Source organism: Aythya ferina (genome assembly GCF_964211825.1).
Source record: "Aythya ferina genome assembly, chromosome: 9".
Classification (NCBI taxonomy): domain Eukaryota; kingdom Metazoa; phylum Chordata; class Aves; order Anseriformes; family Anatidae; genus Aythya; species Aythya ferina.
Genome location: NC_140305.1, coordinates 6,044,829 through 6,070,745, shown reverse-complemented (window position 1 = coordinate 6,070,745; position 25,917 = coordinate 6,044,829). Strand labels below are relative to the sequence as shown.

At 41.8% G+C, this 25,917-nt stretch overlaps 1 protein-coding gene across 4 annotated transcripts in view; it reads left to right on the top strand.

The window, feature by feature from the left end:
- The window catches only part of NYAP2 (neuronal tyrosine-phosphorylated phosphoinositide-3-kinase adaptor 2), a 141,334-nt gene that overhangs the window by 75,833 nt on the left and 39,584 nt on the right, over nucleotides 1–25,917 (top strand). For all 4 annotated transcript variants that reach the window (XM_084528834.1, XM_084528833.1, XM_084528835.1 and 1 more), the window contains exon 5: nucleotides 7,746–8,843. In XM_084528834.1, the coding sequence (XP_084384960.1) occupies nucleotides 7,746–8,843 (1,098 nt within the window). The remainder of the gene's footprint in view (nucleotides 1–7,745; nucleotides 8,844–25,917) is intronic.

Sequence of the window (25,917 nt, the reverse complement as noted above, 5' to 3'; positions counted from 1 at the left end):
CATTTGGAATAACAATGTTTGTTTTGTATGAAGAAGCTCTCCCTCTGCAGTGCTGTCCTGCCCTAGGCATGGGGGTGCAGAGCAGTAGCGGTCTGAATGCAAGAGCTGTGTCAAGCCAGTCTCAACAGTTCACAGCTTGGTAGTTAAAAATGGTATTACAAGGGTCAGAAACTTTAACCAGGCTTGTCTGTCTTGGAATGTGTACACTTTTAAAGTGGAATTTATACAGTGAGTCAAACATCAAACAGCACATTTCCAAAAAGGTGCTATCAAACTGTGCATTTCCATCAAAATCAAAGAGGGAGGGCAAAAAAGACAGGACTGTGGGGAGTGAGGTGACTGTATCGTAATGCCCTGCTTTCTGAGCTTTTGGGGAAGGAAGCAAAATGCTTTACTTTTTTTTCTATTTAGACAACTATTTGTTACAAATGTGTCACTGCCTTGAGTTATCTTCATACCCTTTCTCTGTGGGATTATAGTATTTTATTTTTTTTTAAAAAGTGAACATTGTTTTGAAACTCAATGTCATGATTAATTGGGACTTCTCACCTGTAGAGAATTAACAAAGAACAAGTTTATTTCTGATTGAAAAAGCTGACAGATTCTCGCTATCCTCCAGAAAGGAAAACTCCGGTTACAGACCAGTTGTAATGTTTTTCCATGGCTCAGCATCCCCCAGATCGTAGCAATGCACACAGCACGCTGCAGAAGACAGATGGACAGTCCCTGGAGCGGAGGAGTTGCAGTCTCAGCCGTTTCCTTGGATTTCAGTGGCAGTGGTGGCTGTCAGAGCAGCGCCTTGAGGAAGCACAGCCCGGATCAAAGCCCACCAAAGTCCACAGGAACTTTCATTTCTTCCTTTTAGCGTTGGATTGGGCCCCGTGTGCTCTGAGGTGCTGGTGGCTGAGCCTCAGGGCAGGTTTCTAGGGATAGATGAACTGGGGACATGGAAATCCATACTGAAAAGCGCTTCATTACTCCATGTTTAGAGCAGACACCACTGCAGTGTGTGTATCACCAATATGTCAGCATAGTTTGCTTTTCAAAGGAGTTTATGTTCCCAGCAGGCACTGAATGCTTTTTCTGCCTGATAAATGTCAAGTACTTAAAGCAATCTTGCCTGCTCTTCTCAGGAGATTGCCAAATAATCTCCTCTCATTGGCTATGGGCTCTTGCCAGGCCTTCTGCATTCATGTACATTTATCCCTGCCAAATGTTGGTAACAGAGGATCTGTGCAAATGCTCCCTGCTCCTTTCGCTAGCTTTGCACCGCTCTGTTCAGTTACGGGATTCCCATTCCTCTGTCATTCAGGGACAGGGCAGGAGTTTGTGAGCAGGTATTCCATAACCACATGTGCCATTGAGCAGCCCTTGCCATGGAGCTGTATTTTGGAGTAGAAGCTTAGTTCATTAAACATAGTGAGTGTCTTGCATTGTAGCCTTCTAGAAGCTAACTCAGTTTATCTCCTGAATGCCCCATTGCAGATGAATCACAGAATCACAGAATTTCTAGGTTGGAAGAGACCTCAAGATCATCGAGTCCAACCTCTGACCTAACGCTAACAGTCCCCACTAAACCATATCCTTAAGCTCTACATCTAAACATCTTTTGAAGACTTCCAGGGATGGTGACTCCACCACTTCCCTGGGCAGCCTGTTCCAATGCCTCACAACCCTTTCAGTAAAGAAGTTCTTCCTAAGATCCAACCTAAAACTCCCCTGGCGCAACTTAAGCCCATTCCCCCTCATCCTGTCACCAGGCACGTGGGAGAACAGGCCAACCCCCACCTCGCTACAGCCTCCCTTGAGGTACCTAAAAAGAGCGATAAGGTCGCCCCTGAGCCTCCTCTTCTCCAGGCTGAACAAGCCCAGCTCCCTCAGCCGCTCCTCGTAGGACTTGTTCTCCAGGCCCCTCACCAGCTTCGTCGCCCTTCTCTGCACCCGCTCAAGCACCTCCATGTCCTTCTTGTAGCGAGGGGCCCAAAACTGAACACAGTACTCGAGGTGCGGCCTCACCAGAGCTGAGTACAGGGGGACGATCACCTCCCTAGCCCTGCTGGTCACACTGTTCCTGATACAAGCCAGGATGCCGTTGGCCTTCTTGGCCACCTGAGCACACTGCTGGCTCATATTCAGCCGACTATCCACCATCACTCCCAGGTCCTTCTCTGCCTGGCAGCTCTCCAACCACTCATCTCCCAGCCTGTAGCTCTGCTTGGGGTTATTGCACCCCAGGTGCAGGACCCGGCACTTGGCCTTGTTGAACTTCATGCAGTTGACCTCAGCCCATCGGTGCAGCCTATCCAGATCCTCCTGCAGAGCCTTCCTACCCTCAAGCAGATCGACACACGCACCTAACTTGGTGTCATCTGCAAACTTACTGAGGGTGCACTCGATGCCCTCGTCCAGATCATCGATGAAGATATTAAAGAGGACCGGCCCCAGCACCGAGCCCTGGGGAACACCACTAGTGACTGGCCTCCAACTGGACTTGGCTCCATTCACCACGACTCTTTGGGCCCGGCTATCCAGCCAGTTTCTAACCCAACGCAGCGTGCGCCAGTCCAAGCCAAGAGCAGTCAGTTTCTTGAGGAGAATGCTGTGGGAGACGGTGTCAAAAGCCTTGCTGAAGTCAAGGTAGACCACATCCACAGCCTTTCCCTCATCCACCCAGCGCGTCACTTTGTCATAGAAGGAGATCAGGTTCATGAAGCATGACCTGCCTTTCATAAACCCATGCTGACTGGGCCTGATCGCCTGCTTCCCCTTCAAGTGCTGCATGATGACTCTCAGGAGGATCTGCTCCATGAGCTTCCCTGGCACTGAGGTCAAACTGACAGGCCTGTAGTTCCCCGGGTCTGCCCTCCGGCCCTTCTTGTAGATGGGCGTCACATTTGCTAGCCGCCAGTCGATTGGGACCTCCCCCGATAGCCAGGACTGTTGATAAATGATGGACAGTGGCTTGGCCAGCTCCTCTGCCAGTTCTCTCAGTACCCTTGGGTGGATCCCATCCGGCCCCATTGACTTGTGCACATCCAAGTGCCGTAGCAGGTCACCAACCAGTTCTTCGTGGATAATGAGGGCCACATCCTGCTCCCCATCCCTTTCCACCAACTCAGGGTACTGGGTATCCAGAGAACAACCGGTATTGCCGCTAAAGACTGAGGTGAAGAAGGCATTAAGTACCTCCACCTTTTCCTCATCTCTTGTAACTAAGTTTTCCCCCGCATTCAGTAAAGGATGGAGATTTTCCTTAGTCCTCCTTTTTGTGTTGATGTATTTATAAAAACATTTTTTGTTATCTTTAACGGCAGTAGCCAGATTGAGCTCCAGATGAGCTTTGGCCTTTCTGATTTTGTCCCTGCACAGCCTCGCAACATCCTTATAGTCCTCCCTAGTGGCCTGCCCTCTTTTCCAAAGATTATAAACCCTCTTTTTTCTCCTAAGCTCAAGCCACAATTCTCTATTCAGCCAGGCTGGTCTTCTTCCCTGCTGGCTCGTCTTTGGGCACATGGGGACAGACCGTTCCTGCACCATTAAGATTTCCCTCTTGAAGAGCGCCCAGCCTTCCTGGACTCCTCTGCCATTCAGAACCGCCTCCCAAGGGACTCTACCAACCACTGTCCTGAGCAGCACAAAGTCAGCCCTCCGAAAGTCCAATACAGCGGTTTTACTGGTCCCCTTCCTGGTCTTGCCAAGAATAGTGAACTCCACCATTTTGTGGTCACTCTGCCCAAGACAGCTCCCGACGATCACGTCCTCCACCAGCCCTTCTCTGTTTGTGAACAGAAGGTCTAGCGGGGAGCCACCCCTTGTAGGCTCACTAACCAGCTGTGTCACGACGCTATCTTCCACGCTCTCCAGAAACCTCCTAGACTGCTTTCTCAGGGCTGTGTTGTGTTTCCAGGATATGTCAGGGAAGTTGAAGTCCCCCACGAGAACAAGCGCTGAAGATTTTACAACTTCTGTCAGCTGCCTGTAGAACTCTTCATCCGTCTCCTCATCCTGGTTCGGCGGTCTATAGCAGACCCCGACCAGGACACTAGCCTTGTTGGCCTTCCCGCCAATCCTAACCCAAAGGGACTCGACCTTGTCATTTCCGGCCTTGAGTTCTACAACCTCGAAAGACTCTCTAATATAGAGAGCCACACCACCACCCCTTCTGTGCTGCCTGTCCCTTCTGAAGAGCTTATAGCCAGGCATTGCAGCACTCCAGTCATGAGACTGGTCCCACCACGTCTCCGTGATGGCAACCAGGTCATAGCCTGCCTGCTGCACGATGGCTTCCAGCTCCTCCTGTTTGTTACCCATGCTGCGTGCATTGGTGTAGATGCACTTCAGCTGGGCCATTGCCTTATCCCCCCGCCTTGCCATTGTTCCCCCTGGCACAGCTCCAACAATCCTTGTTTCAGCCCCATCCCCCTTCTTACCTAGTTTAAAGCCCTCTCAATGAGCTCTGCCAGCTCATTGGTGGGAATGAAGGGAGTTCTGAGTAGGTGTTGAGCAGCTCCTTTGTTCCCAATCATGATAAAAGATTTCTTTGCTATGGTATTTTCTCTAGGAAGTCGTTCAGGACCCAATGTTCCCACGCTAAGTAGAATATAGGAGGTAAAGCATTTAAAGAACTTAGTCTTAAATTTTAGTTTTAATAGTCCTCTTTATTAAGGAGAGAAAAAGATCTCCATGACATACTGGCAATAGATGCTTTAATAAAATAAACTATGGCAGAGGAAAAATGCTTTGAATAGAAAGAGGAAAGCAAATCTTTCACCTTGTCATGTTTTATCCTGTGGTTCATCCAGCAGGACCAGGTCATTTGACCTTTTTGTTGATAATGTCACCAAGATATTTTAGGCTAATGCTACATATCACGCGATGGCAGATGAGCATGCTGTGTGTGTCAGTGCAGCAGTTAATTTCAACCCATGCAAAACTACTTTACAAGACTAGATGGCAGAATGTCACTCATTTTTCCATGACATTTCTCATTTCCTTGTCTGTAATGTAATAATGTCTGACTGTTGTATATGTGAACCCCAACACTTCAGGAGAGGTCTAGACCACATGGCAGAACCTCATCATCTTGGATAAAAATTGTGAAAACAGACGACAAAAAGAGACAAAATATGCTATTTCTAGCAATTTGTTGGAAAACACAGTGCTTTTAGCCACTTTTATCCATTTCTAAGTGAAAATGCCAGTTGACACTGGTATTAGTGTCAACTAATGCTAGCATAATGTCATAATCACCTCCAGCACAAGAGTGTCTTTTCGTTTACTTTGTCCATCATCATCTCTCCAGATAAAAGATGGAAGAGCAGGGATATGTCTATGATGGTGCTCTCTGTGTGACACCAGCGGCATAAGAGATGTAGAAGACAGAATAGAGAAAAGGGGTCTACGGAAGGCAGAGGAGCAGGAAACAATTATGGTGCATAGGGAACTGAAGCCTGCAGGGAGCCCCTCTGTATAAAATACACAATTTCCAAAGGCATCCAAGTCTGTAATCCTTGAGCTGGTATAAAGCAAAGTTCAGGTCCTGGGCAAAATGTTCAGAAATGCTCGGGCAGTTTGTGCCAGTCTCATTGACGGCCTCTTCATTTTAATCGCGCCAATCTGAAGAACATTGTGCGTGCCAGGGATGCAAATGACTTTAACAGAGGTGTGGAGAGAGGATTGAGATCAAGTTTGTGTCAGTAGAACTTGTACGAATGTAATATACAAATAAGATACTAAATAGAAAGGGAATGGTGATTTAGCTGGAGCAGAGCAAGAAAAATCTGATAGTATTGTCAAACACATGAGGAGTAATACTTTCTGCAAAGCCCAAATGATTCCTGTAGCCTACATCTCATTCCCCAAAGTCTATCCTAAGACATTCAAGAAAATTAATTTGGGTTAATTAAAAAGACAAATTTAAAGTGCATTAGGATATATCCACATAGTGAAAAACTATCAAGCTACTGAGTGCACTTATCTGTAGTAGCTTTTGCATGTCCCTAGCCTGCTGCAAAGTGGAACACATTAATTGGAACCGTCATGAAAGCGTAATATCATTCTTTGTGCTTTTTTTTTTCCTTTTTTTTTTGTCTACATTTTTTTTCTTTTCTTACTTATATGTTCAACTTAAACAAATGCATTGAAGAAGAGTAGTCTTATCTTGTTACATCACATATGTGTACACACCCACATTCAAGTCCCTTGTTCCTAAACAAAGCCAGAATCTTGTTTAACACCTGCCTCTATTGCTATGCCTTTTAAGAAGTGCAGAGGAGTTATTTAGCAGATCAAAGCAGAAGAGTGACAAAGCAGTAACATGGTATCAGAAACCTCCTCTGACATTGACCAAAGCACATCAGTAAAATGTTGTTGTGCAGGTACCTTCCACCCGCAGCCGGTGTCTTAGAAAACCTCAAAATGCTACCTTGCAGCTAGCAGAGCTGCTGGCTGTAGGAGCACAATTGAGGCTGTTTCTAAAAGAGGATTTTTAACTACATGAGCACTGCCCAGTTGGTTTAACAGCGGATATTCACTAGCTGTTGTCTGATGGGTCAGCAAATGGTATCTGAAAATTCTCTGAATGCTGAGTTTGCAGCAACAGATGCGTAGCAGTGAATTGCAAGGAGCAATGCTGTCTGGTAAGACCAGAAAGCTGCCATTCTAAGCTGGCCTATAGTTTAGGATTTTTTGGAAACTGAGAAACTTACAAAAGAGGTGTCAAGGCTTTCATTGCAAGAACTGTTCACCCTCAGGAATACTAATTAGTTTTAATATACGTGGTAAATTTAATTTCTGAATTAGTTTGTTGAGTACACATAGGACTCAAAACTGGCAAAACTGACTTCAGCCAAGTCTTTAATGAGATATTTTATTAACCCCAACATTTAATGAGATATTTTATTAAATATTCATTGAGAAAGAACAAAATGAGTTTCTTTTGTCTTTAATTCATCAGGATATTTTTTTAAGAAACCCTTAACCTGTCATTTCAAATTAATTTTGATACTCTATTTTGATTTGTAATTTCACAGATAAAATGATCTTATTTCTACATACAACCTATTTAGGAACGATCTGAGTCTGTGAGGTATTTTGTTCCTCTTGATTTCACTGAAATCTTGTGAAGCCATAGGACGGAATCCAGAGAAATGATTAGGATTATCCCAACAGTACATTTTACAGTATTTGTATGTTAGAGTTTCCTTTCTCAATCAGTGCTCTGATAATTGTTGTACTTTATACAAAAAGTTACTACAAATAAAAAAGTCTTGATTCATCACTTTGTTACTGCAGAGTTGCATCATTGTCATTCCAGTGTGAGTCCAGGATCTTAACTGTTGTCTTGCAGCCATAAGTAATTCATTTGGATATATGTCTTTGGCAACGTTTTTTTTTTTTTTTTTTTTTAATGCTACAGTGGTATTTCAAAAGTGTAATATTTAAAAATGGAAAGTTCCCTGTCCAAAGAGGTAGGTAGAGAACAGTTGTTTTAGAGGAAGGGAAGTGCTCACTAGGTACTGAATATTGGAGAGTCACAACCTCCTTGGGAAAGATTAGGAGTGTTTTTTAATAGGATATTATTCTTCTAGTGTTCTACTAGTGTTCTACTGATGTAATACTAGAGACAACCAGCAACAAGCTGGTCCCAGTAAATCCATTCCAGAATTATGGCACTAACACACATCCTATATTTGATAAAGGTTGTTAAATATTTCTGATGAATTTGTATTTTGTTCTTTTTTCAGTGTCAGCCAAACCAAGACCTCACAGTGATGAATATACAAAGAAGATTCCACCTCCTAAACCGAAACGAAATCCAAACACTCAGCTAAGCACATCTTTTGATGAAACTTATATCAAAAAGCATGGCCCTATGAAGACACCACTCACTAGGGATGCCTCCTTGTCACAGGTCAGCAGTCCTGCCCCAGACACAGAGGAAGAAGAGCCTGTATACATTGAAATGGTTGGGAATATACTCAGAGACTTCAAAAAAGATGAGGATGACCAAAGTGAAGCAGTTTATGAGGAAATGAAGTACCCTATATTTGATGATGTAGGCCAAGATTCAAAATGTCAATGTGAATATGACCATCACACTTGTTCTTCTCAGTGTGCTACTCCCACAGTGCCTGACCTAGATTTCACCAAGTCTTCAGTGCCATCTACTCCCAAGGGCTTGCTTTGTGATATACCCCCACCATTTCCAAATCTGCTTTCTCACAGACCTCCACTGCTGGTGTTCCCACCAGCACCAGTGCAGTGTTCCCCAAATTCTGACGAGTCTCCTCTAACTCCACTAGAGGTCACAAAGCTTCCCGTTTTAGAAAATGTGTCTTACATCAAACAACAAGCTGGAGCTTCTCCATCTTCATTGCCACCTCATACACCAGGCCATCAAAAACTGGAGAAAGAGCAGACAGTATCTCATGGAACTAGCACTCCTGGGCACACCTCCTCACCTCCTCATCCTTCTACCTTATACAGAACACAGTCTCCACATGGTTATCCTAAAAGTCACTCTGCCTCACCCTCTCCTGTCAGTATGGGTAGGTCTCTTACCCCTTTAAGCCTCAAAAGACCTCCACCTTATGACTCTGTACATTCAGGAAGTCTCTCAAGAAGCTCCCCATCAGTGCCTCATTCTACAGCCAGAAATACATTGCAAGAAGGAGGAAAGATGGTAAATGTCTCGGTCAGTACGTATGGGTCGTCATCTCAGAGTGGTTCCCGTTCTCGGACACCTACCAGTCCTCTAGAGGAACTAACCAGCCTCTTTACCTCAGGACGAAGTCTCCTGAGGAAGTCCTCCAGTGGCAGAAGATCTAAGGAACCTGCAGAAAGTAAGTTCTTGATATATTTTTTCCTCACTCTTCCTCACAGAGTAACAGCTTCCACTGTATTTTACTAAATCAAACATTTGCAAAAAGCAAATCCCTCAAAAGTCTGAATTCTGTATATATATATATTTATCTAGAATAAAAATAATTATTGTTAAAATTACTTTTCATATGGTTGTATTTTAAAGATTTTTAAGCATGTATACCTTACTACAGAAGCCTGTCAGGCAGGAGTACGATTCATGGCTCAGTCTTGAGAAAGGAGTCAGTTTCGTTAACTTTTCCACAGTCATAGTGGTCTCATGTGAGTTAGGTTCCTCTCAGTATCTCACATTCTTAATTTCGCAGCAGGTGCTAAGATGCAGTGATTGTCCAAGAGGTCTGCAGTGAAATAACCAGACTGTAGTTGTTTTTTGGCAGAGATTGATTTATTGCCCTTATCTTTGCCAATGATCACAACGTGTATGGTGTAAACCAGAAGTACCAGCTTGAGCCATTCCCCTCTTTCCTGCTGACGGCTTCTGTGCTGTGCCACGGAGTATCTCTTTCAGCTGTGGTAGTGTGACTGCTTGCGAGGCCATACTGTGTGAATCAATCTCAAAACTAACATGACCTAAAACACATTAACCGCACACAGAGACAAGTACAGGAGGAAGTTGTGCAGGAAAACCTTAAGCCAATATTGACTTTGAATATACTGTATCGTAAAACCACTGTCCCGTGTGCATTCAGGTTTACACAAAGCACGCCTTCTGAGTTAGTGAAATACGGAAACTCTTAATAAAATCAGCAGGAGTCAGAGGTGTGAGGGAAAGCAAGACCTAGCACCAGTGTTTCTGGTGCAAAGAAACGTTCCTGCTCAGTGGTGCCAAAGGCAATGTATTGCCACGAACATTAGCCATAACACCTTTTGTCAGAGAGCAAAGTGTGCTTAGTACACTTTCTCCTCTGACTTCCATAAAATCAGTTTATGAATTTGAAGTCTTGCTGCCTGCCTGAAAGGAAAGCTCTTTTTTGGAGAACAGCCAATTTTATGTTTGTGCAAGTGTTACACCTATTTGGTAGCTGTAATGTGTAAAGTGCCATGTGACAAACTGTGGTGGCTGTTAAAAGAAGGTATCCTTGTTTCCAGGCCAGTATATTGCTGCAGAAAAGGTGAATTTTCCACTGCCTTTGCAGTTGTGTTTATGCTGCTCTGTTACCTTACTGACAGCAGAGTGTTCATGGCTGAACTCCTTAGCTCACGCTGCTTTGGGGCACACTCAGGGAGCTCACAAGAACTCCCCTTCCAGATTTTCACGGGCAGGTTGTATCTGCCTTTCACATCTGCTTTACAGTCACAGAAAGCTAGGCTGGTGTTGCCAGGTCACCTTGCTCTGCCTGGTGCTGGTTGTGCCAAAGCTCAGGTGGGCAGTGGTTGATCGTGAGGTGCCTGCAATACCAGGTACTGCACTGGTGTCCTGCTAACACCTCTCCTTGGTAAGTAGCTCACTTGGTTCCTGCGTGTCTGTGATCACCACCAGCTCAACTGGGCTGCCCATCAGTGCCATCCTCAGCTGCTGAGCGAGTACGTGCAAGCAGGTAAGTATGGAGAAGCTCGGTGGTAATGGTTTGGGTTGGTGTACAAAGCCTTCCTCCTCATTCACGGGCTCCTCTGCCTCAGCCCCGGCAGTTTTATTCTTGCATCTCTGCAAATCAGGAATAATGACTGAAGTCAGAAGGTGGAGGTGAGAATGGATACTGAGAGTGAGCAGGATACTGAGAATGTGAGTCAGGGCAGCAACTCTCCTTATCTGGCTGTAATACTTTTGTAGCCTGCAATCATAAATATTGTTATATGAGCCATAGCTCCATGACTCAGTAGGGTTTTATGAAGTGATTACAGTAATAACAATACAATAACACCAGATTTGTATGTTGGGTGGAAGCAAAACTATGCCTAAAAGGTAAGGTGATTTTTGCAATTGGGACCAATTATGAGGGATGTGCTGTGACATTTAGAAATAATTGTAATGAAGTGGTAGAGAGAGTTTGGCAAAATGCAGGCAAGACTGAACATTATTAAACATGCTACTTACTGAGCAGTGACCAGAAGTCCTCTGTAAACACCATGCTACGCCAGAGCTAGTGTTGAGCCTCACAAATTTGATGGTTTTATGCTTACTGATGTTGGCAGAAGCACTAGGTTTGGAACCTGTGGAAATACCTGCAGTGAGTGTGGCGAGTCCGGGGAAATGTCAGGCAATGCGTGTGCTTCTGTCCCATACCTAACTCCAAAAAGATCTCTATATTCCACTTGACTGAAATTGAATACAGACTATCAAAGGACATCTCAGTGATAAATTTAAAATAAATCTTGCCCTGCAGATCTGTACCAAGAGCAGCTTTTCTTACTGGCCTCTCAAGAAGCATTGTGCTTCCTCTTTAGGAAGCAGAAATGTGCTCGTCATTGGTCATAAATGGTAATACAAGAGTCATGAAATGGAAACCTTGTTCCTTTACTTTAAGGACAAAACATTCATTTTATAAATGGATGCCAGTGGTGAAAAGACTCTGGAGTGCAGCTGTGTTGAGTAAATGAACTGACTGCCCACCTAATCCGATTGTAATTCGTCTGGTATTTACATTATGCCTTAATCCTACGGGATTACTGCACTGAGGAAGAACCAGGTTTGTACTCAGATATTATGGAAGTCCTTTTAGGATGCATAGAAAACACATACAGGGCTAGCATTTCATGTCCTGCAATTTTGCATTGAAATGATCCACCATAAAAAAAATAAAATAATAAATCTAAACCATGGGATTTTAAAGTAGAACGTGCTCAGACCGCAACATTTTCTCACCATGATGATATGTAGTGATACCATGGGTAGACTGGACTAATCGTAAGATGTGTTAAAGAAATCTTGCCCCTGTAAATCATACTGGAAGCTTAAGGCACTCATTCAGTTCTGGATTAGTTTTTTAAACTACGAGAGAGCAAATGCATAGCATGGGACTAACTAGGACTGACACATTTGTATATGTGTCACTTCAGTGCAATTTGGTCTCCACATGAAGAAAGATTTCCAGAATCCAGAGGATAAAAAAACAAACAAACAAACAAACAAAAAAAAACAAACAGAAGAGCAATTACATGGCTTTATGAAATTGTGCTAAGAAACTAAGAATATGTGCTTCTAAAATATGAAATTATTCTGAGCACATCTCAAGTAACTTTCTCATTGAATCCTCCAAGACTCAGCCCTCTGTGACTTGTCTGAAGCTCTCGCTGCCATATGCTAGTCCAAAAAAATAGCACAATACTGAATTTTATATTCAGATGAGTGTATTTGGAAAATATTGCAGCAGTTACAGAGAAAATTCTCTCTCATCTTTATTGTTATTGCTGCAACTGACTTTGTGGAAATTTTGCACCTGAGTCCAGACTCAGAATTTATTCCCCGGCTTTTATTTTGTGGCATTTCTGAGTGTGTTTCTTTTGGGGGAGGGGACCTGCACAACCCCTATTTCCAGTCGTTTAAAGCTGCCCCTGTCCCCCCTTCTGTATTATTTTCTTTGTTCTTCTGGCATTCCTCCCTCCACCCCCCTCTTCCATTTTATTATTGTTGAGTTCACTGGAATTACAGTAGTGGGAAATTGGGGTAAATCAGTGATATGAAGGAGATTGTCACCTCAGGGCCACATTTTCTGAAGATACGAGCTTCTGGTGAAGCCCCAGCCGAGTTACCAAACACGCTCGGCATCCTCAGGCTGCTGTTGTGATGTGCGTAGCCAGATTTTACAGGCAGCTCACTTACTGTGCTGTGTTCCCATAAAAGTTCTCTTGTGTGCTGTTAGCTTCTTAAATATGCATTAAGACACAATTAGGAAGGTGGAGAGAGAAGAACAAAGGAAAATAAATTGTAAGGGGAAATCAGAAATGAAAATGGGGAAGATCACAAATAAAAGCAGAAGGATGGAGAGAACCCTACAGAAAACTGAAGAAAGATGTCAAGCACAAAAAATGTGAAAGAATAGAAAAGACAGATGTTATTAATTGTCAGTGACTGTGTGAGGTAACATGGTAGCATGCCCTAAAGTGGGCAGAGCCCCATAAAGCATAATGTCAGTCTCAGAGGTTAGAGGAAACTGTTTTAAGAGTGCCAGCTGCTGAGGTTGGGATACACGGTGCACTTTCCTAATGCCTTTGGAAGGTGTGTGTGTGTACGGTTGCTGCATCCAGCTGTGCTGAACACCACGTTGCCTTTCCTTGTAGCATATTCACTAAGTTTCTGTGTTACAAATGCCCTTCAGAAAGCTGGAATTAGGCAGTGAGGGAGGCAGGGAAGGTGGGAATAGTGTTTCTGGAGCTGTTTGTTGTGTCTGTCTATTCTGCAGCACAGAAACGTAGTGTGCCGTGAAAATACTGCCCTGAACTTGTTCACATCCAGGCACACCCACCTACTGGAAAGCAAAGCACTGAAGCTGCTGCTGTGTATCTGAGCTGCACTCTTATGTTTGTTTTGGTTTTGGTTTTGTTTTTTTTTTTTTGTTTGTTTTTTTTTTTGTTTTGTTTTGTTTTGTTTTGTTTTTTTCTGGGCAAAATGGTCCCGTAAACCCTTGCCACGGCTGACCAAACCTTTTTGTTTGTATACTGCTTGCTTCCATTTGTTAAGGCTCCATTTTCTTTCCGACCCCTGGGAACTTCCTGCCTGATTTGAGCAAATTTGCGAATGTTCCTCCTAATGAACTGCACCCAGTAGTGTCTAGCATGCTCTGAGCCTGTGCACGATGCATGAGATCGGCACACACGATGCAGGGCAGTTTGCTGCTGCTTTCCTTAGCTGCTCTGCGGGGCTTTGTACCTTCTGGGTTTTGCCTATGGAGTTTCCCTCTTCAGCTTTTAGTCATAAACAGGGAGGAAATTTGTGAACGTGCTACTTTGAAGATTCAGTTAAAGTAATTGTAAATTGGGATGATTATTAAGATTTCCTGTTCTTGGATGGTGCCCACTGTGTTAGGAATCTAAAATATTTTATTATAATTTGACAAATAGTGTATAAATAGAGGACTGAGAGGAAAAATGGTTCAACTTGTTAAAAAGAAACTCATCCCAATTTCAGGCAGCTGAGGCCCTGCCACGAATAATTTGTGGAGTATTAGTGGAAACATTTTAAATGCACTTTTAAATTAATTAATTTTTTTCTATGCTAGTATTTTCCAGAGAGCTTGAAAATAGCTTTGGGGTCCCTGTTAGGTAGAACAATATTTTGGAAAAAGAGTTTGGGAAATGAGTCAAGTGCAAATCCTTCTCATGGGGTTTATTTGGTTGTTTAACCTCTGTGCATTAAACACAGGATGAGGGATGTAGGGCAGGATTTCAGTTTGTGTATTTCTAATGAAGTTAGAATGAAAAATGCTGACTTAAGGAAGGTGGACTTAATAAGCCATTGAACTTTCTAAAAATGTGGGTACATTCTCAGCTTCTGGTATTCTGAAGGGGTAGGGCTTGCCTACAAGACTAGGCTGGCTATAGGAAGTGTTAGAGCTGTTCCATTGCATACCGCTATTCCTCGGCTACCACACAGCTGAGAGTCAGAGTCAGATACCGAAACTCAGAAGCTGAAATAACGTCTAACCTCTAGGTTAATATATTTTCTGTGGTTTTATATAGAGAGTTGTCATCCTAGTCCTTCAGCCCTTTATAGCCATTGATTGCAGGCAGTCTGAATGTTCTGTTCAGTCTGAGATAGCTACAGTTTAACAGAAATAACACTGCATACCTGAAATTATTCGTGAATGATGCTGTACTCTTGAGCCAGAGGTATATTGGCTTCTCCATCACAGGTGAAGCAGCTGTTCCACTAGAGGTTGTATTTTCTAGTCTAGTGACCCGTGATATACAGGGGGTTGGACCATGTGGTCACAGCAGTCACATCTCATTTGACAGTCCTGAAAGTTGATCTGAAAGAAGAGACTTAGGTGAGGGAACAGTGGGAAATGCCGCAGGAAGTGGATTAGAGTGAAGGAGAACACCAGCTTTGATGAGGATGACACTCACTCACCACAGGCAGGATGTGGGCTTACCACAGGTTGTTGCATTTAGTTAAAGCCTGAAGAAGTCTCTGTTCTTGCCCCTGAGCTACTATTCATTGAGATATAAACAAGCTTAAGCGTTGCAGCATCAGAAATGCCTTCTTCAGGTGCCCACTTGTAAGTGCATGTCCAGGAGAAGAGCTGCGTATGTCTGCGCACACACAAGCCACGAGCTGCCTGCTCTGCTGGCAGCAGGTCTTTGAAACAGTGCCCTGTGCTGAGGAACGTGCCTGTTGTGATGACTGGATGCCAGCAGTAGCTGTTGGGAGACAGAACTGAAAATGGTGGAAGTGTAAACACAGGAGTGACAGGATGAGGATGTGCTCAGCATCCTTCAGGAACCAAGCTTTTGAAGCAATAAATAAATAAATAGCTTCTGCAGTTGAGTGGTGTTGAGTACTGCTTCAGCCATGCCTTTTGTTGTCCTTTACTAGTAATCCCTAAATTCCCCACTGCGAGATGGTGGGCAATGGGCTAAATACTTTGATACGCATCAGCTCGTCTGGCCAGCTGGAGCCTCTTACTTGTTAAAGGTGAAATATGTTCCCCCAATTAGCAATCACAGGAAAGAAGCAGAAAGCAAAATCGTAACATGGCAGTCAGGTTATTCAGCTAAGCACTAAGCTAACCAACGTTTCCAAGGTTTACGCTAAATGGGAAAGACTGAGCTGCGGAACAAAGATACAAAGATGTGAAGCGTGTGAAGGGATGCATGGCAGCTCCGTGGCAGATTGCGTGTCTCTGGGTGCTTTCACTGCCTCATTGTGCATTGCGTGCCAGTAATGCAGTCCTCTCTCAGCACCAGGGATAATGCCAGGTTTGAGAGCTTGCGTTTCGAAAGGATAAATCGGTAGGTACCCGTTCCTTGATTGAAATGCACACTGCACCACTTGTCGTCTTGCTGCTTTCACACAAAAGTGAGTATGTCTATTTAAAGGGCCCTTAATCAGTCAAGTCACTAAAAGGTGGGAAGTCCCCTCCACTTTTGAGATGAATGAATGTCTTTGTTACCCACAGTTATTAAAACAAAAAAACACACGGTTTGAGATGATATGCAACGGTTTTGCTAATTGGTACCATGACATTGTCTCCTCTTCTAATTCAGCAATTTAGGCTCATCAGAAAATCAGGTCCTCCTGGGATCACGACCGTATACAGAATCATTGAAGAAGACATAATTTCATAAATAATTGCTCAGGTTTTTCTGGAAACAGCTGCTGTTTCTGATTGATGTATATGGATTTATTTATTCCTTCTGTTTGTATTATTTGACTGCTTGATATACTTTCTGGGTAGCAATTTAATCAACATGTCTTTTTATGAAGAAGAAATCAACTTATAAATGGTAAAAAAAAATAAAATAATAGAGATAAAGCTACTTTCTGTTTGTTAGATTTCAAGTAAAAAATGGTTTCAGGTAAAAGACTGAAAAAGATGGTTTCTTTGGGTTTTTAATATAACAGGATAACGTTGAGTTGTCTGAAAATTGTTAAAAATAAAGGAAAAAGCCCCTTTAATTCAGTTACTGGCAACTATTTTACAGTGTCACCAATAAACAAAGCAACATGTGCTGCACTTAAGGATGTGGATAATGATAATAGATTCTCAGTTTTGAGTGCCATTGATTTTTTTTTTCTTTTTCCCTGAACAAAGCTTTTTAAGCCAGAGAAATATCTTGACCTTTAGGCCAAATCCTCAGCACTTATAAATCACCACTTCTTATTTGAAGTCAGAAGAGGTACTCCAGTTTACACCATCTGTGTTTCTGGCTTCAAGAAAATAAATTTGTCCTTTGTGGCTAGAACAGAATGGGGTAATCATACAGCAGAATGGTGAATTGGAGAATTTATTGTCTTTTTGTTTTAAATGGGACTACATAATTATGAACCAATTTGTGGGTGCTCAGTAGAAGTGGTTAAAGACATTTAATCTGGTGAAGGTTTCCATAAGCATACATTATCTTCAATGAAAGGGATAAATACAATTTGTTAAAATTTCTCACTGCTTTTTTTAGGTAAGGCAGTAGCCATTTAGGGTATCTGGGTACTCCTTCTCCAATGGAACTAAGGAGAAAATAAATAAATAAATAAATAAATAAATAAAAACAAATAGGTAGGAATCTAACTACTTTGATTTAAGGGAAAGATGCATTTTTATTTGCATAGCCTCTACTCAGGATGTTGACGTGGCTGTATCGAACGGCAGTGGGCAGCCCGGCAGTGCAGTGTTGTGGCTCCACAGGTTGGCAGTGTCAGATGCTGGAAAGGATGTGCCCAGAGCTCAGAGGGTGGCAGCTGTGATACCTACGGTGGGTGGCTGTCCTAACCCCATGCTGCCATCCATGTCCTGGATTTGATACGTGGCCGCGTTTCAGTCCTGTCTGCTAGAACAGCGAATGGCTGCATTGAGCATGGACGTGTTGAAACTTTGTACCCCGGAGAGGTGTTACAGGACTGTCTGATTATTTTTAAACTGGTGTGAATTAGAGATAATTTATTTGAAGATAATATGGAATCTCATGCTAGAGGAGATGTCTGGCATCAGGCACTCAGCTTTGGTTTATAGCACTTCCATGGTGTGCTTTTCTAAACTTGTATCATGCATTGCAGCAATTGGAGCATTAGCAGTCTTAGTGGAATTGCAGTTTGGGCATACAAAAAGGGTATCTGTGCAGGTTAGATTTCCAAAAGGGATAAGGTGAGTTCATAAAAGTGTGAATCAGACCAGTGGGTGGTGAGGTAGTGCATCTTTTGGTCAGTCAGCCATGCTGTCAGGGTGAAGCCATGAATTTTGGGGTTGCCATCTGGCTGGCAATACAGGGCTACTTTTTCAAGGCAGTTGCTACATCTTTTAGAACTGGACTTTATAACCAGGGGCTGGTACCTGGAATTGAATCACTTTTTCTTTTAATTAGGATTCAAATGCATTTTTCTTTGTTTTAAAAAAGTAAAACTAGAGACCCTGAATAGGAAGGCCTACATTTTGTCTGTGTTTATTTTTAAGAAGAACAATGTTCATGAAGTGCTTTTAACCAGATGTGACATATTCCATAGGTAGGCGTACGGAGATAGCATTTCAGCCTGTTTGCTCAAATTAAATCACAAGAAATGAGATCACAGTTTTGTTTAGGAAAAATAACCAAATTCCCCTAGACCAACCTACCACCACCAACCTGAGGACTGTGAGCTTTACCAAGGTGAAACAGTGAAACAGAGCTTAACAATTTCACCCAAATTTACCATGAACACAAAAAAGAGTTTCACTAGCAAAAATCTGCAAACCCCCACCTCCAACCCCCGCCCCTGAAACTGGAATATCTACATCATAGCCAAAGGAGCTGCTCAAGATCATTTTTAAATGCAAGTCTTTTGAATGCTAGCTTATGACTTCAAACCTGGTTTCATGATCTTTTGAGCTGCTGTCATTGCATCTTTACAAGAGGTGGAGTTTAATTAAATGCCTTATCTACACTTATAGTGAAAAAACTCTTGCTCTAAAAGCTATGTGCCTTTAAGAGAAGATGGTGGGAATTTGGGGAAGAATAAAGGAAAGAACAAGGTTTCCTCCCTTAGTTCTAAAATCCTCCAGTACTTCTGACTGCTCTTCTTGATGTTTCTTAAAACGTCTTTACCATGCTGATCTGTGTAACAAAGACTGACAATTTCTTGGGCTAAGTGGCTTATATATCCATTTTTAAAAACACAGATTTTCTGGCATGTCTGATTTGATTCCTGGCAGAGTGAGCTCAATTTTTAAACCCCGTCATTAAAGATCCAATCCAAAGGTCCTTGAAGTATGAGATAAGACATACTTCAGGGGATCCCATTATAAATTACGGCAAGAGGGTTCCTCTCCTTGTATTAAGTTGTTGTTCCTTGCAAAACCACTCTGCAAATCAAGGCATTTATACCTCCGGAATGTAACAGTGAATAATACAAAGTCTAAGAAAAAAATAGCATGTGGACAGAATGGTATTCCACATATTTTTTGTCAGTGTATTATCTAATCTACCCATAACACCATGATAAAAATAAAAAAAATAAAAAACTCTGAATTGAGAAAAGGTAGATACGGTCTCCCTAAGTTTTCTCTGGGCTTGCCAGGAGTCTATCAATAACAAGAGAAATCACCGAGTTGGAAATAGCTTTATTTGGGTTATACACATAACTTTGATTCAAATATTGAACCCTTAAACTGTAGGAGTGTATAAACATCCAAGGTATATATAAGGTGAGAAGTACAGGAACACTGAAGAAATAATTGTCAAGATGATAATGCATATAAAAAAAATAGGTTAATTTGCATTCAATTTTCTGTGAAGGTTCAGGTTACTTTCAATTCTCTGAACGGAATTATCCATCCCTAATAATTATTTTTTGTTAAAACAGTAACATGCAATTAGCACTTTATCTGGCATTTAAGAATGAGTAAGGAGAACTATTGTTCTTGTAACTATTCATCTGAAAAAGAGAAGCTGTATGTATAATTTGTCGGAGATGGGAATGTCTTTATTTTAACGTGTGAATTCATAACTCGAAAAGTACCTTCCTCCAGGAAATCTACAACCATTTTACTGCTTGGGCAACGTTTGTGTAATTTATTTTTAATTTATATGTGTTGTAACACATACAGACACACTTGCTGTGCACTTGCGAAAGCAATAATAGTAATGTCTTGCAAGCACGGGCATCAGCCGGAGCTGTGTAAGGCCATCTGCGGTTTTACTGATTTCCTTGGGATCTGAAGTCTGTGCTGCCATGGCTTAACAGTTGCTTAGCTAGCAAGAGTAAAAAACAGTTTCACAAAATGAAACCAGTAATTAGAAAGGAGGGAGGGCCTAAAATCATTAACTTTGTTAAGAGACAGAGAAAGACAGAATGGTATGGATGTTTCATTCTGTAATCGGTAGAACTTGCAGAATAGTACCCAGCTGTGGCTTGGCACAGCATCTGCACTGGAAAGTCCATTTGCTTGTGCCTGGCTTTGTAAGGCTGAGAGCAAAATTCAGGTAAAGCCAACATTGCAACACCTTCAGTCTTTCCTTTCACTGGTAAAATACTATGGTAGAAGGAAAGCTGTACGGATGAGATATTTGTTCCAATATTGAATGGTAAATTTTCTCATTTGCTAAAGGGCTCTATAAAGAGAAAACCATCAATAACTTTTATATATTTATACAAATATATACATATATATACGCACACACAGGTAGTTAAAAAAGAAAAAGAAGAAGTAATTTATTTTCTTTCCAACTTTCTATCTGATTTTTTTATGTGAAAATCCAAGGGTGAGGATTTTTTCTCCAGTTTTCACAACCAGTGCACGCATTGCTATCTTCATATTTTTTTGACCAATGACAGATTTTTGTTTACTACTGTATGTGGACGATGCTGTATACTTTAGAAGATACAAAAGTGATCAAACAATGGAAAAACACTGCATTTGAACTGCTGTTGTAGTTCAAAGGCTGCTTTTCAGCAGAAAACTTGACAAAAAATGTTGCCAAGTTTGATATAGTCAGCACTTCTATTAACAATTGATATTTTGAAGTGAAGCTTTGAAACTTAAGGTCATGAACTGTCTTCCAAAACATTTTTATTAAAATGTCTGTATATTTCAGCTTTTTTGTCTCTCCCTTTTCTTCTGATTTGTTATCATACTGTGCTAGGACATATGCAGTGACCATCCAACCATCAGTTCCACATCAAAACATGAAGGCTGTGCACCTAAGAACCTGAATAATGGAATGAGAATGTAGTGAGATGAACAATGTTGGGAAGGAAAGCAGTTAAGTAAGAGTAGGGTCCATCTTCCTTTCAAACTGAAAGCTAGTAACAGTTTGGCAACCTTTCATAGCAAGTGTCACTGATTTCCACAGTTTAATTGCCTGTTTTGTCTAACAGTGTTTTCTTTGATCAGTGCTGAGTTTAGGGTGGGGATGGCAAGATGTGCTTGTGTTGCACACGCATGTTGCTGAATAGTGTCAGTCCAAGGGCAGTGTCAGTGATACCAGTATGGAAGGCAGGAGGAGAGGTAAGGTTCTCAAGACTGCCACAAAACCATTCCAGCATTTCAAAATAATCATCTTTCTTCTTCTTGCACTTAAATCTTGTTTGCTGCAAATAGACATAGACCATGTATGTACCCATCTACAAGTACAAATTCTATGTGCACGCATTTAGTTTGACTGAAAGGGCAGCCTGGATTATCAGTGGGAGGTCTGGGTGCACAGACTATGTAGGAGAGATGTTTGCAGCTCACCCATAGCAACTATGTTATACACTCATATGAATCAGCCTAGCTGACTAGCCCAAAATATTAACTGCAGGAAAGAAAGTCCTTGCTTTGTTGAGGTCAACGACAAAATTGCCTTTGACTTGCTGTACTTAGATTTTTGCCCAAGAAAGCAGTGGGGAACAGAGAGGCTTGTGTTGAGGTTCTGTGAGGTTTTGGTTATTCCCAATATATCCAGTTTTGAAAGCTGGAATTATATATATATATATATATATCAGAGAATGAAGTGTTCTGCTTAATTACATAACTGTGACTGCTCCAAGGTAAGTAGTAAACCTACTAATAGCAACACATCCTTTCTAAGAATACCACTTGATTTAACGGTGAGAATCCCAGGATGTTGATTTTTAATTGCCTTGGTAATACAGCTGTAAAATAACGCATATACTTCAGGTATATTCTTAGTCAAAAGATCAGGCAGTGACATGAACTGGATCAGAATAGGCACATGTGAAAGATCAAGGGTGGGAGTGAAAGAAATAATTAGGAGATAATGATGGCCCCATTGGAAACGGGAGGTATTATGTTGTCACCATTTCTATAATATGTGGCAAAATATAACTGTCTTAAATGGCTCTCCTTATGTAAGATTAAAAACAGGTTTTCCTATATTTCAGTCAATCAAGAAGATGACTGACTAAATCACAAGAGGATTTCTCCTCTTACTGTATGCCATCAAACAGTGTTAAATATATGTCTTAAAATGCAGAACTTCTAAAACTTTATCTTTTAAGCGACTGATAATGCTGGTTGAAATTTATTGAAATTTGAAAAATTCTTTTTCTCACCTAGATCTTAATAATCTTAATTTTTCATTGAATATCGCTTACTTCCCTAATGGTCCTTCAGAAATTTCTGGAGTTTCATATGTAATAATAGTAATTTAATCAATAACTCAATAAAGTTAACATATGAGAATATCTCTGTCTCCCTTTACAATTTTATCAATGTTTTTCTCCTTTTCCAAATTTCTGTTTTGTGTTATTTTTTTTTTTAAATTCTGAAGCTTTGGATGATCTTTTGTTATAAATCTACCCCCCCCCCTTTTTTATTTTTTTTGTCGGTCTCCAATTAATTGCAGTGTGGGCTTTTTCTCTCCCTATCTCGTCGTTGTTCTTGCCATGATTGCCCACTTAACAGCTTTGGGATAGCCACAGAAAATCGACCAAACAGATTCTTCAGCAGTACCTCTTTCCCTCCCCTTGCTGTCTCTAGCAGGCAGGGCTGATCTTGGCAGGACCGTACTGGGCAGATGTGAACTCATCCGTATTTCTCTGTAACAACAAACCCCACGCTGCTCACAGGAGCATGTGCTCAGTGAACACCAAGCAGCATTTCAGCCATGTCTCCTTAAATGTTAGATGGTTTGTGAGACTCTTTCAGGCTTTCTATTGATTTTGCATGGAACTAGGTCAGAGCTGCTTTTAATTGAACAAGCTGGCTGCTGCAACTCTCACTTAAGTGTAAAAAGGGGTATTAAAAATTGATATGCAAAGCAAACTTCTGCCTAATTAGCAAGTAGATGAAGTCAGCATAGACAAATCACCATAGTTAATAAAGATGAGGAAATGGCTTTCACTGCCAGTATAATATACTCCCGTTTTGGTGGAAAAATGGCTTAAGCACTGAGCATTATCCACGTTTCTCATGTGCAGTATTAATAGCCTATTTGTTTTCTTTGGGCAGGCTTGTGATACATTTATGACTGTACAGATCAGACAACCACACATCAAGAAAGCCATTAAAAGGCTGATCCTATTTTTGAAATGTGTAGTACAGGTAAATACAAATTCCTGGTGTGCAGAAAGAAGTAACACCGGCCTGGGATTTCCTCAAGGGCTCCGCATATGATGTCCACAGTGGATGGGCACATGCTGCTGTTGTGCTGGTGGCGTGATGTAGGACACGGGTGGAGCTGCGGGTGGCTTTTTGTCCTCACCAGGAGCTAGAGGGAAAGGATGAGGAAGGGGCTGAAGCCTGAGACATGTCTGTTAGCTCCGACCACACACGTGCTGGCTGCATTCTGATCCCACGTCTCTGTCCCTCCTGGTGGCCAGGTGTCCCTTTGGGTATGTCCCTCACTGCTGCTGGTGGCCAGGTGTGCCCTTGGGGACATCACTGTTCCTGCATGCCCACCATGCAGCTGTAGGTGTGGGGTGAGGCCTGTAGTGACGCTGGGGTGGTTGGGGTTTGTCATTCACCCCATCGCCCCATCCCAGGTGCTGTCCTGGCTTTACATGTGCCTGCTCATGCTTAAATATAGGCCCTGTGAGCAGTGCCATTTACTTCCCAAAGTATCCGAGTTCTGCCTGGAGTGATGTATTATTTATTTAGGTTTATAACAAACACACAGAAGAAGACTACATGAATAATGCATGGTTGATTAGCTTATACGTTTCAGCTCACAACTGACAAAGACAGCAGAGAGCAAGCCTCCTTTAAAGTTCCTTAAGACAATGGCTCTTCTTCCCTCCCCCAGAAAAGGCCCAGTTACAAAGGTTCTGCTGTTTATCACCTAGCTTTGTGCTAACCAGATCCTGAGGTTAATTTGTGTTTGTAAGAGCTTAGTGGCAGACTGAGCACAGAGTATATATTGAGTGGCAGCTTTTCAGGTAAGATGTTTTCCTTAGCTGTGTTTTGCAGTCTGCTTTGGTCTGAGCTACAGCTGATTAACCCGGTTTGTTTCTCACTTTCTTCAGCATTTACAAGTCTTCCAGTCCCCCAGCTCACATGCCAGCCTTGCCGAGTGTGTAGCTGTTAGGGGATCCTTCATAAAGGGGAAACTGTACACATCAATTATAAATAAAATATGTTCTCTGTACAAGATTCTAGCCACCATCTTATTCTTGACATTGAAAAGCCTGAGATTTACGTGATATAAATAAGGAAAATGCATGTCTTTGAATATTAAAATACAGTGACACCTGGAAGTGCTTGAAGCATTTGAATGCCTTTATGGCAGTTCAACCAACTGTATCCATAAATATTTAAAGCAGTGAATTATTTCTTGAAATTTACATTTTTATGTACTATTTTGGCTTACGAATTATTGAACAATAAAGATGCTTTCCATAATAATTTCAGCTTTCAAAATACAGCACTTGACTGTGAAAAGATTTGCCTGTGGCCATCATATGATTCGGTGAATTCCCAGCATAATACTGAGCTTCAGTATCTCCGAACTTCAAATTAAGGTTTTTAGCAGCATGAGGTAACTTAGATCCCATCTGTGTTGCTGCACTTCTCAAATAAAAAGTAATAATAATAATAATAAAAAAAAGTGTGGTAGCTACTGTTATGTTCCAGCAGAGTATATGTGACCAGTCAGAGTTTGTGTCTTTAGTAAGGCAGCAATGTGGATAAAGTGGCCTCTTAAATCTTGCTGTAGTCTTTTTCAAGTATTACCCTGTTTAAAATACATTGGTTTGAGTTTCAGTCGATGATAAGGCCACCACCCCATAGGTACCAACAGCCAGGAGCTACAGAGCAGAGTGTGCTCTGCTGTCTGCCAGTGCCTCCTGCCTGATGACATGAGCAAAAATACGAAGCCATGACCACCGTGTTTTTATGAGGGACAATTTCTACCACTGAGTTTGCTCCATGGGGCTGCATTTTCAGCAGAGAGTAGCTGACAGTATGAAACCCTCCAAGTGCAGGTGGGAGTCACCAAAAGGTCCCAGTGTTGCTCCAGGACCTGGGAGAGGAGTGTTTGGCACTTCTGGAGCTGTCCCGGGCACACTAAAAGTGAGATACTTTTTTAATCAAGCAAGAACTAGCACAGTGATTTTTTTCTTACTGACTGAGTATGATTCCCACTGACAGTTATTAAGCAAGCTGAAATTCTTGTAAAATTCCCTACAAATTATTTGAGTAAAAGTGAAGCAGTACAATTTTTTATTATTTTCTAAATGTATTCTGAAGTAAACAGGAAAGTAATATTATAGAAAACCAGATAAAACACTGACAGGTTGTTTTTCTGATTGTGTATCAGCGTTACTGATAATGATCACAAAATAATAATGATTTGGGCTCTGGGATGGGTTGCTTGACATTATAATCTGATTCAATCTGCTTTTCATTTTTAGGATATATTACTTTTCAGATAAACTGAGAACTGAAAAGCCCCCCCGAAAGAATAGCGGAATATAAATTTACGAAGTCTAGACAGCCAGCTGAAAACTGATTTTCTACACCTTACAAAGAAACAGACTATAAACCAACTCTTTATTTAGCCTGAATACTTCCATAGTTTCCAGCTGTTTGTAGAGAACTGCTGTACTTTGATCTAGCTGATAATAAAACTAGGAATGCACAAATCATTTTTATCAAGCACCAAGTACAAATGCTCCTCTTTTGAGTAAACTGAAGTGGACAGATCCTTAGCTCCACACTCAGATGGAGTGTTTCCACTGTAACTAAGGGCTGACTGCACGAGAATGTGAGATTTCAAGGGCTGGTGTTTAAGTAGTGTCAATGGGATGCACACAGGGAAGGTTTTCACCAAGGCAATCACAGCGTTTCCAGTAGCATGGCATAGTAAATTAACTCTACTGCATGCTGCATTGAGCTGGGGGGTGCTTGTAGGGCCAGCTTCTGTATTTTTGAACACACTTGCTATTCTTTTGGCTTTCTCCTCATTTTGCTGGAATGTAAGCACTGCAAACTAGACAGAGTCCTGTATTGGTGGGAAAGAAAGTTGTGT